General features: G+C 38.1%; 1 protein-coding gene across 2 annotated transcripts in view; it reads right to left on the bottom strand.

Moving 5' to 3' along the window:
• Positions 1-9,186, bottom strand: part of LOC117371364 (FYVE, RhoGEF and PH domain-containing protein 5-like) — a 30,512-nt gene extending 21,326 nt beyond the window's left edge. The window contains exons 1-2 of one of the 2 annotated variants that reach the window (XM_055221982.1): positions 9,000-9,186; positions 4,965-7,182 (exon numbers count right to left, since the gene is read on the bottom strand). In XM_055221982.1, coding sequence (XP_055077957.1) covers positions 4,965-7,182; positions 9,000-9,009 — 2,228 coding nt within the window. In that variant the 5' untranslated portion in view covers positions 9,010-9,186. The remainder of the gene's footprint in view (positions 1-4,964; positions 7,183-8,999) is intronic. The other variant, XM_033967026.2, reaches the window with a different exon arrangement.
• Between the last annotated feature and the right edge of the window lie 5,009 nt (positions 9,187-14,195).

Below are 14,195 nucleotides of genomic sequence, written 5' to 3'. Positions count from 1 at the left end.
AATACTTATACTATGATTTGATGCATTCTGCCAGGCCATATTTGGCACACTATCAGACTGTGACAGACAGTGACAAATTTTACACAAAAAAATTAAATCTGGTTCAGCCCTGTTAACCTAAACTTTCAAATTCTTGCTTTCATTAACGCTTTTACTTTGAAATATCCCTCCCTACCATTTGAAAACACGTATTCCCACCAAGATCCAATAAACAGGTCCTTGCAGTGTCATCCTAACCTAAAGTGTGTGTTGTAACGTTCTCATGCCTTTTCTTTGGCACTAAATGACACTGCTAATCGCTTCAACGCTGTGGGAAGTGTGAGAATAAAAGTTCAAAGTTACAATAATGATGTGTTCCTTTCGTGGTATGTTTCACAATGGACCCAGCCCTACTGAGACGGGAATTAGCCACATAAGAACAACATATGGACACAATTCCATTCTCTGCATCCGAAGCATTTAGGCTACACGGATCATTAGCGCGCACCATCTCAGAACGTGATATGCAAAACAAGGCACTGAAAGCCAAATGCATGCACAGATTCCTATATTATTACTGTGTTATATCATGGCCACTGTCACAATCCCTGCATATGGATGACCAGAGGCAGTAGAAAGAGATTTAGAGAATTCATTTTGCTTTGTGTTAATTATTGGAGGGAATATTTACTTTCTAAAGTGGAGAATAACTGGAGAGCCATAATGTGATGTGCAGTCCGGGTTTAATCTTGGTTTGTTTAGGCATTTACACGTCCTGGTTTAGTCCTAGATTGCACCCACTTAAAACCTGGGACAGATTAGGTTTGGTCTTGGTCTAGTCCAGGTTTAGTCTTGGTCTAGTCCAGGTTTAGTCTTGGTCTAGTCCAGGTTTAGTCTTGGTCTAGTCCAGGTTTAGTCTTGGTCTAGTCCAGGTTTAGTCTTGGTCTAGTCAAGGTTTAGTCTTGGACTAGCCCAGGTTTAGGTCTCAGGGTTTAGACCCAGTTTAGGTTTCAGGGTTTAGACCCAGTTTGCATGTGTGAACTTAAACTAAAGGCCTGTTCACACTTGGAACAAAATTGGGATAAAATTTGGAACAAACCTAGAAATAAACCTAAACCTAAAACTAAGCCACTAAACTAAGACAAGACCACATAGGACTAAACTAGGACTAAAGCAGAATTGGACCAGGACGAAACCAGGACCAAACTGGGCTCAAACCAGGAATGGGAATACATTCTTCAGTTAACCCTGGTTTAGACAAAATTAGCTAGCTTAGTCCTGATTTAGAACTGGTATAGTCCTTCTTTAGTCTTGTTCAGGTTACTTTTATTTACTGAGTCAGTCCTGTATATGGTTTAATTTAGTTATAAGCTACCTGTTATAAACTGACATTTTGGGGACATTTCACCATTCAAAAGATAATATTATTTTGTTTTACAAATGAAGTACAGACCAGAGATTTAGTAAATACATTTACTCTCACATGTATTATTATTATTAGTAAAATTTGCTGGAGCAATGAAGCGTGCAATAATAAATACTGTCCCTTTAGGCTCCAGATCCAATTATACAACGAATAATAGAATAGGTTTGAACAGGAAAACTGTATATATCTGCAAGCGTATAGCACTGCAACTTATTATGATTTATATTAGATTAGAATAACTGATTTATTATTATTTGTATGGGTTTAGTTCCTCGTGACCTAAGTGGTTAACCTTATGCAATTCGGTCTAAAGACCTGATGTATGCTTAATTAAGGTAGTAGTAGTAATAATAATAATAATAATAATACATTTTAATCATTTTTCAGTGTAAGTAAAAATTATCTTAGCTTCAACCATTACTCAAAAATTGTGTGTAGCTCTACACAGCCCTGCCTCCACCCCTCCCACTCTCCTTTCTCCCTGTTCTCCCCAATTGCTTTCTTTCTCTCCCCCACCCATTCTGCCTCCCTCTCATAGATGCCCTCGTTGACACTCTCCCTCTCTTTTCTCTCCTCCCCTTCTTTTCTTCCTTCTCCCTCGTTTCTCTCTGTCCCCCTCTCCACCTCTTCTCCACCTTCTCTCCCTCCCACCTTCTTACATCCCTTAATTACCCCCCCCCCCCCTCTTCTTCATTGTAGTGGTAGGTCCAGGCTTCCTCTCTGGTGATTAATAGTGAGGTGGTTTTGGACTCATCGTTCTTCTGCAGTGACACAAACCACAGGCAGATACCATCTTTGCATTCACTGCACACTGCATTACGCTCCACATCTACCACCGCAGGGAGGGTTCAAGGGCTCACATGCTCCACTGTACAAGCTTGTTTTTATTTTCCAGATATGTGTAAAATTATTAATTGATTATTAAAGGAGCTAGTCCATTTTAAGTGGTTTGTCCAAAGTTATTTCTCACTTACCTTATGCATTCCAAACATCTTAATTATTCACTATTCATTATTATAAATAAATGTTGATTGATTCACAGCAAAGAGTATTTAAAAAGCCCATCTTACACTATTTTCTGATCTTTGTTATAATGTTGTTTTCTCATTACAAACATACCTGGAATTGTGTTTTGTTTCATTCACACATGTTTAAGACACAAATCCTACATACTTAGGCTGAGTTCTTCAAACTGAAAACACTCTGTTCCACCTTGTGAGGTCATGTGGTAATACAGGAAGTGCTCCACTGTGTTTTTAAACTCCAACTCCAATTATATGGATAAATTCAGCCATAGCAATCTCTACTGAACAAAAGTTAAAAGGCAGCTGTCAGCTTGAAAACTACCACCTCATGACATCACAAAGTGGAAGAGAGCATTTTCAGCTTGGAAGATATAGACAGACTAATAATAAAGGGTTACTCAGACATTTATAAATTAAACAAAAAACAACTCTAGGTATATTTTTGATGAGGTAACAAAATTAAAACATACCTTAAAGCTCACATGAATCAATTTTGCGTAATATAGGACCTTTAAGCCCTCTCAGAGACGAGAGCAGGGTTTTGCCATGATGGTAAAGCTAACAACAACTAGCATGATAATGTGTGTACTACTTCATTAGTTGACATTAAAACTATGCAGACAGCACACAGCAGGCATATTTTGGCCATGACGGCTCCTTATACATTGTTTTAATCCACAGCACATATTAGCTTTTGAACTTCTCAATGTTTTCTCTGCCAGCAAAAAACTGTTAAATTTTTTTTCTTCAAAAAGGTTCTATTATTCAGCCCGAAAAGACGTGATTGAGAGAAAAAAAAAAAAAGGCTTTTCAACTGACAACAATCTCTGAAAAATAATAAGGTTCAACATTGTGGACGATAAGCGATAATTGAAAATCTCTAATAGAGTTACTGGTATATCTATGACTTTCAAAATACTGAAAAATTTGAACTGTTGCCATAGCATTTAATAATATGAAATAAAATATATCTTTTGAAATGGAAACAGTCCTCAAAATGTTGCATATAACAGGAAGACTAAGCCCATGAATAGGCCCCTGCCCTCAATCTGACATAATGACAACATCAAATTCCTTCACAGTCTAACGTTACCTTGGGGTGTGTACTCAGTGTAAAGTTTGGGAGTCATTAACACTCTCCAATGCCCTATATATCAGCATGGGTCCAGTGCACTCCTCTCTCACCTCATCAGAGCCTGAACACTTGTAAATCCTCTTTGCAGGGAGCTTAGTTAACTTCACACAAATAGAAAACTGCAGCAGTTTGAGTAAATGTGGCAATGACCATCAGCAATATGCTCTGGTACATTAGGGAAGCAAAAACAGCTTTTGGAGGTAAAAACTTGAGACGTTCCACATGATAAACACAGTAGTGCATGAAACTAGACACTAAACTGGTAATTCAAACTGCAATATTTTGTTGAATTAATTTGGGCTTAAAGAGTAAACTACAGCGATTAGGGTGATTCGAAATAACTAGCTATGTTCAACAAATGTGAAAAAGGTGGTCTTGACGTAGATGTTTTAGCCTGCGGTGCTGTCCCTATTTAGTCCTGGTTTATCCCTAGTTCATCTCTGATTTCATAATTAAAATGTTTTGGATATATAAAGTGTATTTCAGGACACATAAATTACTTTAGAAATTGCAATCATACGGAATTAACGATCTGCTTATCACTACTAGCCACAGTTGCCCTGGGGCTGATGGACAAATGGCTACCAATCTTTGCCAACATCAGCCTCTTCATCCACCACCAATGTTTCACTTAAACATTTATATATTCACTTGTAAAGTGTTTAAAGTGTCTTGCCCAAGGACACAACAACAGAAGAACAGAGGTGGTTCTGGTTTGTAGGTGATTCTGTTACCACTGTGCCCCTTTGTTCCTACAATGTCATTCCCCCTTTACAACTTCAGTAACACAAAGCAAAAACAAATGCTCTGTTAAAGGTACACTGTGTAATTTTTCTAGGGATGGAGTTATTGCTTTACTAAGAATGTTTGACAGTATTGTATTAAACTTATTTTTCCAAGAAAACAAGCAGGTGGCGTCACCAGGCCAAGTTACAGGTCAGATCTGTGGAGAGGCAACCATGCACTCAGTAACAATGCATGTTTTATTAGGTATTTTTGAGCAATGCTGTCAAGAAATGCATTACGCCGTTTAAAGTGGCAGTGTATCTAATATTTCCCATGTAATTCTTTTGCCCAAGGGAAACAATCACCTCTTGGGATCAAAATAAGTATCTGCTGTAGCCGCATCTAATTACAAATATTTTACAATCCGTGAAACAGCAAGTAACGTTGGTGTATGCTAGCACTTACAAACTCATTGTGGTGAATAATTAGGATACTAGAATGCATGTGAAAAGTGAGGAATAACTTTGGATCTCTGCAAACTCTGTAAAGCATCTTTAATGCCATACTGTGGAACATTTCAAGCAAAGCAGTATTATCTCCACCAAGACAACAGGTACTGTACGCTTCACTAGAAAAGTTACACAGTGCAACTTTAAATCAATTTTTGTCTTACCTTTCAGTTTCTTCACGTGGCAGTGGCGGTTTCTTCTCAAACCCCGGCAGGCTGCTCATATCCACGTATCCATCTGTGTCGTTCGCTGTCGCCTTTTGCCGATTGGAACGCTCGAAGTACTCTGTGAATGGAAACTGCTTCACGGGCCTCCTCTGTGGGACCTGAACATTCTCATAATCCGAATTTATTGCCGGCACATTTTCGTAATCTGAATTGTCCATGATCGGGAATGAAATTGACCTAGGTTTAGTGAGAGGAAGAGGTGCAAATGGCACACGGGAGCGATCATCGAAAGACTCAACTCTAACAATACTGCGATTCAAAAAAGACACTGAACCACTTTTTTTCTTATTATCATAAAGTAAGAAAGCTGGTTCTGATTGTTGACTTCGTGAGATCAGATTTGGCGAACTGGTCAAGCTATGCGTATCCAAATCCGTCAATCTACTAGAAATTTCAGGTTGCTTGTTGTCACTTTTCCTTCTAAATTTTAACATCAAAAATCGTTTCAAGGAGGATTTCTTCTTTTTAGTTTTCTCAGAAGGGTCAGTTTCGATAAGTAGTGAAGGTGAACTTTTTGTGATGGGCTTTTTGGTGATGTACGCTAGCTCAAACGGTGGCGGTATATCGACTACTGAGGTTGGAGTGGAGAGAGGCGAATTCTGGCTAAAATTCGAAAACATTGCACGATTTCGCATTGGGGATCCTTGCATCTCTTGCCCCTCCATTGACAAAGATCTTGGGTATAATGGTAAATAATGAGGTTTTTGATATCCCGCATGTCTTACTAGCATCGGACTACCGCTATGTCCAACAATACCACTTTTGTAGCTTCTTAAATCACTACTTCGTTGCGACATTGATCCGGTTCGTGCTCCTATTGATGTCTTGCGTCCAGGCGTATCATAAACGTGTTCTTCGTTAAAATCCAAATCGAAAGGTGCGATTGGAGAGTCCAATTTGTCAAATAAATCGCTTGGGAAGAGTAATTCAGACAGCGACGATGATAGCTGTGTCTCCTTTGCTTTTGAAATAGACACAAGCCTGAATCTTGGCTGGGAATCTGGACTATTTGAACAACATGATGTTTTTTGTTGCTTATCTATTCCAAAATTCTTGTCCGAGCATGTACAAAATGTGTTCAAATCGCTGGTTCTATCTTTGCTACCAATCTCAACATACTCCTCAGTCAAAACATAGTCTGATTCATCTATTCCTCCTCCCATTGCGTTCCTGTATGGATTTTTATGAAGATTGAAAGAACCAACTCTGTCAATGTTAACAGACACGAGCTTTGGCAATGTATTATTTTTTAAGTTCAAATCTTTACTTATAATGTTTTCTAGCTGATTGTAATTTGAGTCTCCAACTTCAAGTTTGGATGGAATTACATAATCAGCAGCTTGTTCCTTGTTGACGTTGCATTGTGTGGCCACCATTTTCCCATATACATTTCTCTGACAGTTGAACGATCCAATTCTTTCAATGTTAACATGAACCAGCTTTGGTGATGCATTGTTGTTTGCTATGTTAAAATCTTTACCAATAACCTGTGCTAATTTGTTGCTATCTACGTTCAAATTGTCCATCTCAACTTTCAAATCAGGACTGTTTTGTTCTTCATTGCAAAGCTTTTGTGCATAGACATTTTGATGGAATTTGAACGGTTTAAGTTGAGGTGACGCATTATTCTTCATGAGGCTCAAATCTGTTCTTAAAAAATCTTCCTTTTGATTGCAAGTCGTATTTGAATTCTTTACCTCTTCCATTTTGTTCTCATTATCTGGATCAATACTATTCACTGAAATATCTCCCACTGAAATCCCATCTGTGTCAGCCATTGCTTCCCCTCCATCGCAGACATCCACCTCAACAACATCGTCATTCGAATCAACTTCTTCAACTGTATCCAAAGTCTCCAATGATTCCGTCTTTTCTGTCAAAGTACTCAACCTCCAATCTTCATCAATTTTGCTTTTGTTTTCGTCGCCATTCTTCAAGACAATTTGCACAACATCATGCGCTTTGAGAACATTCCCATTGTCAATAAAGTTGCATTTCAAGCTGCCGTTGGGGTATCTGTCCTGGCTTGGTGTTTGTGGTGGCGTCCCATTATGGACGTGTTTTTTGGGTTTAGGGGCAACGGATGGTTTGGGACCCCGGGTTGAAGACATGAGAGGGGAGTGAGGGCTGAGCACCGGAGAAGGCTTGGACCAGTCTGAAACAACAACAGGAAAAAGGAAACTGTAAGATTGTGGACTTTAAAATAGCTTAAGGTCACTCATATTGTGTCTCCGTTGTTTAGACTGAGAGGTTTAGGGGTGGTTACACCTGGTTAAGTCCTAGACATAGATTCTGTTTAAGTTTCAAGTCCAATGCTTGATTAATTGCTGGCTTACTTAGACTTGACATGCTGATTTAGTCCTGGTTTAGTCCAAGATAAATTGGTTTTGATAATTTTTACTTAATCTTGATGAAGTCTTGATAATGTAATTTAAGGTTGCTCTGTAACCTTTCTCTGCTTGTCTTCATGGGGATTTAATGCTTTGCCTGGAATGCTCCACAGTATCACATTGTGAAGCATTGTGATTGTTTAGCATCAAATGCTTCACAGTATGAACAGATATCATTCTAAAATTTTTATTTTATTACAGGTGTTTTTACTGTTCTCAAAATCTTACTTATTTTACTATGACTGGGGCCATCCTTCCACAGAGCTGACCTGTAACTTTGCCAGGTGAAGCTAACTCCTTGTCTCCATCAAGAACAGATAAGTTTAAAGCCATGCTGTGGAACATTCTAGGCCAAACAATACCATCTCCATGGACACAAGCAGGTGGTGTGCCTATAACCAGAAAAGTTGTAGAGTTGTTACTCCTTTAAAATAGCTTTAAGGTCATTCATGCCTAGTTTAGCCCAAGTTTAGTCATGGTTTAATCCTGGCTCGGATTGATTATATTTATAAGCTATTTTAGTCCTGTATTTGTTATAGCAGTTTTGGCTGACATACAAGTATCATAGGTTGGATTTAGTTTTGTTTAGTAAGTGGAATTTGGTTAGCCATGGTTACCTTATAGTCCTGGTTTAGTCCTGGGGTCTCTAGTTTTGGATAATCACTAGTTACCCAGGCTAATTATAGTCCTATATTAGCATTCAAAGTCCATAGTTGGAATAAGCCACTGCCACCTGCTGCCCCTGACATAGGCCTATATAAGTGAACCAATCATTTTTTTATTTATTAGCAATTCATTTATTTTTATTTTTATTAATTATTTTCCAGTGTTAAATCATTCCAAGATCTCAAGGTGATTTGAATAGTTGTATGAGTCACCAGTCTAATCCAGCTTCAATTTAACCTGATATAGGCATGTTTTCATATTTATGTATCCCATTGTCCAGGCTAAAAAAATACATTACATTTAGGGATTTCCCTGACTCACTTCCTGCGATTGAAGTTGAACAGAGAGTTCGGCTGCGTTTATGGACCAGAGAAGAATAGAGGCTACAGTAAAAGGGCACGCTCTCAAAGTTACTCACAATAAAGAGCAAATGAATTAAACGGTCAAATACGAACACATACGCCTGTTTTAATGATCAAGTGCCAATATGTAGCCTATGATATGTCAACTTTGCTAATTAAAATAGCTTTAGCGGGTATTAATAACTTAGCAAGGCTAGCTAACATTCTATTTAAGTTTTTATTGCTAACGCACATCTCCATGGAGACAAGCAGATGACGGACCATCAACAAGAAAACTTACTTTATGGATAATAAATTAATTAAATTGGAAGCAAACTAAATCATCTTTAAATGTTGGTGTATTGACTTTCAGCTTGATTTTTTTTTTTCTTTGAACACATTTGAAATTATAAGTTATAGTCACCTTGAGCTAGTATGGGCTTGAATGATTTTAACCTCACCTAAATGAACTTCCGGTGGATTTTCTCAAGAACAAATTTACTAGTAAATCTTTTGAATGATCAAGTGATGCGGAGATGTGTTAAATAGGAATAATATCATCAGTAACATCTTACCGGAGTTCATTTTGAGTGTGTCGCCTCTCTCATGTCGTCCTCAAACGCTCAAATCCACGTGTAGTTTTGAATAAAGTCGCTCTCTCACGTTTGGCTTTCACATCACCGCTGCCTGCGCTCTAAAGGAGTGTCACTACAAACCGCTCGGTCTCCTCCTCGCGCCCCTCTGTGACTGCATGTGCGCGTGAGAGGCGCTGCTCAGCTGATCGCTCGCCTTGTGCCCTCGTGCCCTCCTCCCCTTCCTCCTCCGGGTCCTGAGCGCGCGAGACTAGACTGGAAACACAATGACGGGGGTCCAGGTCAACAACATCACAGCGGGAGCAGCAGGTGTGACGAGGAGCGCAGGAAGTACGGTACATTTATGTAGATACATGTTGATGCTGGTTTAGTGTCACAAAATTTACGCTGTCTGGAAATATTGAAAAATCTGATTGTGAATCTTGGAATACTCCACCGTTTATTTTCATAGTTCCTGTAACTTGGTCTGGTGCTTGTTTTCATGGAGATGGACTTATAATTTAAGTTAAAACATGTTTTAAATTTTAATGCCATATTATGGAAAATAAAGCATATAACATTTCTGTGGCTACAGCAGGTGAATCCTTCAGCATAAAATGAAAATGGAACCACACAAAATATCTGTTTTTTTTTGTTTGTTTTTTGTTTTAACATTAATTAATTAATTGATTAATCAGTTAATTAATTAATTAAATAATTAATTAATTCATTCATTCATTCATTAATATGTTGGCTAGTTTTATTGCTTAGAGTGTTACAGAATATTACCGGGAATGCTTTGGTTCAACATCTTGCTTCTTGCTGTCTTAAATTCATTAACTGAATATAGACTACAAGGGGCGCCCAAACTCTTGAATGAGTAGGTCTACATTTTAGTGGGCCATGGACCAATCATATTTGGCAATTAGTGAGTTTATCTTTGAAGAAATTTGTGATTAAACTGTATTTATCTATTATGCTGTTAAACTAGTTGGGTTCTCCCCCAAACTATAGGCATATACATGTACAATATACACACTGCAAATCTGAATGAAATACAGATTTTCTTACAGATCTCAACAAACACTGACAGACCAAAGTGTACACCCTGAGGATCATGTTTGACCCACGGGCCCCACATTGGGCACCCCTGGACTATACAGTAATGTCCCATAAAGTGTCATTGAATAGCCTTGTTTGTGATGGGTCTTCCTGTCCTTGTTTGCTGCAGTCTGTCTCAACATAACAGGAACCTGCTCTCTCTGCTTCCTGCTTCACATCCTCCTGGACCAAACCTCATGTGTGGCTCCTACTACGGCCTCTTTCCATTATTGTCAAGCTGCACAAGATTTATGACAACCACTAAATGCATGTGCAGCCCACCGTGCATACAGGACCATACGGGAGTCACATCAGTGGGGGTTGCATTAATGATATGATGTAAGATTAGAATTGAAATCACAGTATTTTGGGATTGCGCTCATGGTATAAACTTTGTGCCATATTCACCACATTTCTTTGTTTTTAAATATTTTCTGTCTCACCATAAGGTCAAAGTCAATCCACAAATGCAAGGCAAGGTTATTTGTATAGCACAGTTCATACACAAGTAATTCAAAATGTTTTATCAAATCACAATACAAACAAATCAAAACATAAATAATAATCATAAACTTAACACTGAAAGAGAAGAGTACAGAATAAAAACCTTTCAGTCATATGCACAGCTAAACAGAACCGTTTGAAGCCTGGATTTAAACATTGTCAAAGTAAAGGCCTGTCTCACATCTTCAGGAAGACTGTTCCAGGTTTTAGCTGCAGAAACGCTGATTCCCCATGTTTAGTCCTGACTCCAACAGGAGGCCGGTCCCTGAAGTCCTCAGAGTGTGAGATGGTTCATATAGCACTACAATGTTAGAGATGTTCTTTGATGCTGTTCCATGGAGAGACTTGTTCACAAGCAGAGCTGCTTTAAAGTCTATTCTCTGAGCCACAGGAGCCAGTGCAGAGACCTGAGCACAGGACACATGTGCTCGTACTTCCTGGTTCTAGTCAGGTCCAAGCAGCAGCATTCTGGATGTACTGCAGCTGTGTTAACACTTGTTTAGAGAGGACAGTGAGCAAGCCGTTACAGTAGTCTAACCTACTGGAGCCAAGTGCATGGATAAGTCTCTCCAAGTCTGGTTTTGACAGTAAACCTTAGATTTCTGTGATTTTTTTAGAAGGTAAAAAGCTGCAAATGTTATTAATTTGATGTGGCTGTTCAAGTTCAAGTCTGAGTCCATTATTACCCCTAGATGTGTAGCCTGATTTGAAGATTTTAGAGAGAGAGACTGAAGGTGACTGCTAACACTTTCTCTATGTTTCTGTGGGCCAAAGTCTGATTTGTCTGATTCCTGTTTTTAGATAGGACTTGAACCAGTTTAGTGCTGTACCAGAGATGCCCACCCAGTTCTCTCCCAGTGTCTGTAAGAAAACCCCATGATCAACAGTGTCAAAGGCAGCACTCAGATCTAATAGGATCAAGATTAAGACTTTGCATCACTGTTCAGGCGGATGTAATTTGTCACCTTGATAAAAACACATCGACATATGCTTTGGACATAAGGGTTTGGTAATGACCTGTCTGTGCCATGCCTGCAAAAAAGAGCACAAAAAGCAAACAGAATATGGGAAATATACTGAATAATGTCTATTCACAGGTTCTAGTGTCCAGTGCTAGTTTCTCATTCAAAAGATATACCGTTTTGTTTTAAATTGTTAATTGCCATGGCACTGTAAACCTGGATTAGCTCAACATCTCCAAGAGACGTGAAATTAGAATACAATATGTGATTTTATTTATTTATTTAATTTATTTTTATTTTTTTATGCAATTGAGTTGACTCGGACAATTACAGGGATTTTTCTTGAAAACATGCATTCTTACAGTGTGTTGGCTCACCTCTCCATTGACCTGACCTGTAACTTTGCTTAATGGCATCCTCTGCTTGTCTCCATGGAGATACATAACTTAAGCAGACTGTGCACCAGAAAAGTTAGTTAGTGTTCATAACATAAAAAATCATGTACGATCTGTTTTGAAATAAATTAAATTATATTGATTTATCCTTATGTTGACTGCAATTTTAAAATAAGCATTAACACATTAGACTTTTTCCTGTTTCTTGTTGTTCAGGGGAGGTACTTTGATTCAGCTCATTGCTAAACATTACGCTGCAGATTTGACCCCATTTTAATACTTGTGTTTTCAGCTGAGTCGATAAAGAGGAGGAAGGTGAGCTGTGGAGGAAATAATAACAAACAACCTGAAGGAGGAAGAGGATGGAGTTTGGGTGAAAGGGAAGTACAATCGCAAACATGAACCAGGTGAATGGGAAATGTTTAAATGATTCAGGTCAGATGTGAGTGTTGTATTGTTACAGATTATACAGATTAAGAAGCAGAGAGTGTGGCAGATTCAACCAACTACAGGATTTTATACACATGATTTACATTTTATTACATGAAGACTTATATACTGACATTTGACAATTTTTGGCTTGTTAAAGACTTAATATAATAGCAAAAGAAAATGATAAAATTTGTCAACTGGACAAAACAAAGGGACACAATAGATCAAATCAAGTTATTTTGATTTGTTTTGTTTATAGACAAATCCAATGAATCTAAGATCAGTAGCGTATCAATATTTTCTTTTCTATAAGTAAAGTAAATTAAAATCAAAATCTTCATGTCATCTTGCCTCCCTCGTCTCCAGCCCATATCTTTCCCTTTATTTACAGTTCTGTCTGAGTTGCTGTAAAGTCCCTGTCTGTGTGTCTCCTGTTTGTGCGTCAGACGAGGAGAGGCGTCTCGAGGAAAACGAAAAACAATACGACGTTTAAAAAAGGACCAGCTCCTGATCTGCAGCTTCCTGTCCACGTCTAGTCTGGAGCGAGGGAGGGGCCGCACAGAAGATAATATTATTTTTGAACTATATATAAGCCTATAGTGGTCTTTAACAGCGCTGTGTCTGAGTTTAACTACCTTGAAGATATGTGAAAAACAGAGCTAGTTTATTTCAATTGATTTGCAGCAGTCCAAATGTATTTCCTCATCCAATTATTCACCACAATGAGTTTTTAAAATCTCCCTGTATACCCAATATTTTTTCTTTGTTCCTAATCATTAAGACTTTCAGACTGTGAAACCAAATCTAAGGTTTAAGGAGTGTGTAGTTGCAGAATGCATTCCAGAAAAATGCTGTTTACACCTATCCCTATCTCCGCCCACTGCTGTGTGATTATTATAGGGCTTAAAATTGAAGAGGTGGGCTGTATCAGTTCTCCAGTTTTGAACAGGAAGTTAATCTGTGTTTCTGTTATTAAAGCATTTTAGATTATTTTTGTGGTTCACAATGAACACATTAATGTAAAATGTGATGTACAGGGTGTCCATCAAGTCTTTTTACAATGTTTAAATTTAATTACAAAAGCAATTGATGAGATATATTCATTATATTTTTTATTGTGCTCAGTGATTATAAAAGTTTTTAATCACATTGCATTTTTGTATTTTAGGGTTCCTGCTGATTAAAGAGGCTTCCTTTTGAATGAACCCCTGCTCAAAAATGACTGCTGCACAAGAGAAGGTACAATGTGTATCAATGATTCTACGGGGCCATGTTAAAGATATCGTGTATTGAACAAAGGTACAGGACATTACTGAACTAAAGCAAAAGATAACAGATGAGATTACAAACAATGATGAGGCTCTGCTACAGTGAACATGGCAAGAAATCCAGTACCGTCTTGATGTGCGTCTGTGACTAATGGTGCTCATATAGAGGTGCATTAAATGAGGTAAAAAAACCAAACTTTGTAAACCACTAGTACAATAGAACAAGTCTGATTAAGTTTGCCTTTGTAATAAACTTTTTAAATTGTAGAGAGGCTTTATGGACACCCTGTATATATGTTTAATACTAAAGTTACTAAAGTGCTAAAGTTTAATACTAAATGCCCCAAAAAACATAATGACTTCTTTCAAATGACTCAAAGCGAATAAATAAAAATGTCCGTTCAGTTGTGTTCAGTTGTTTGTTCCTGGAAGTTGTTGTCGTGGTCGCGCCCTGAGATAAAGTTAAAGTCCTGGTGTGTTGTGGGGGATAATTTTAGCTCAGTTTGATTCACTGAGGAACACGCAGCTGGACACTGT

The sequence above is a fragment of the Periophthalmus magnuspinnatus genome, chromosome 5 (genome assembly GCF_009829125.3).
Source record: "Periophthalmus magnuspinnatus isolate fPerMag1 chromosome 5, fPerMag1.2.pri, whole genome shotgun sequence".
Lineage (NCBI taxonomy): Eukaryota > Metazoa > Chordata > Actinopteri > Gobiiformes > Gobiidae > Periophthalmus > Periophthalmus magnuspinnatus.
Note: the sequence above shows the minus strand (reverse complement) of the source record. Positions and strands in the feature narration are given on the sequence as shown.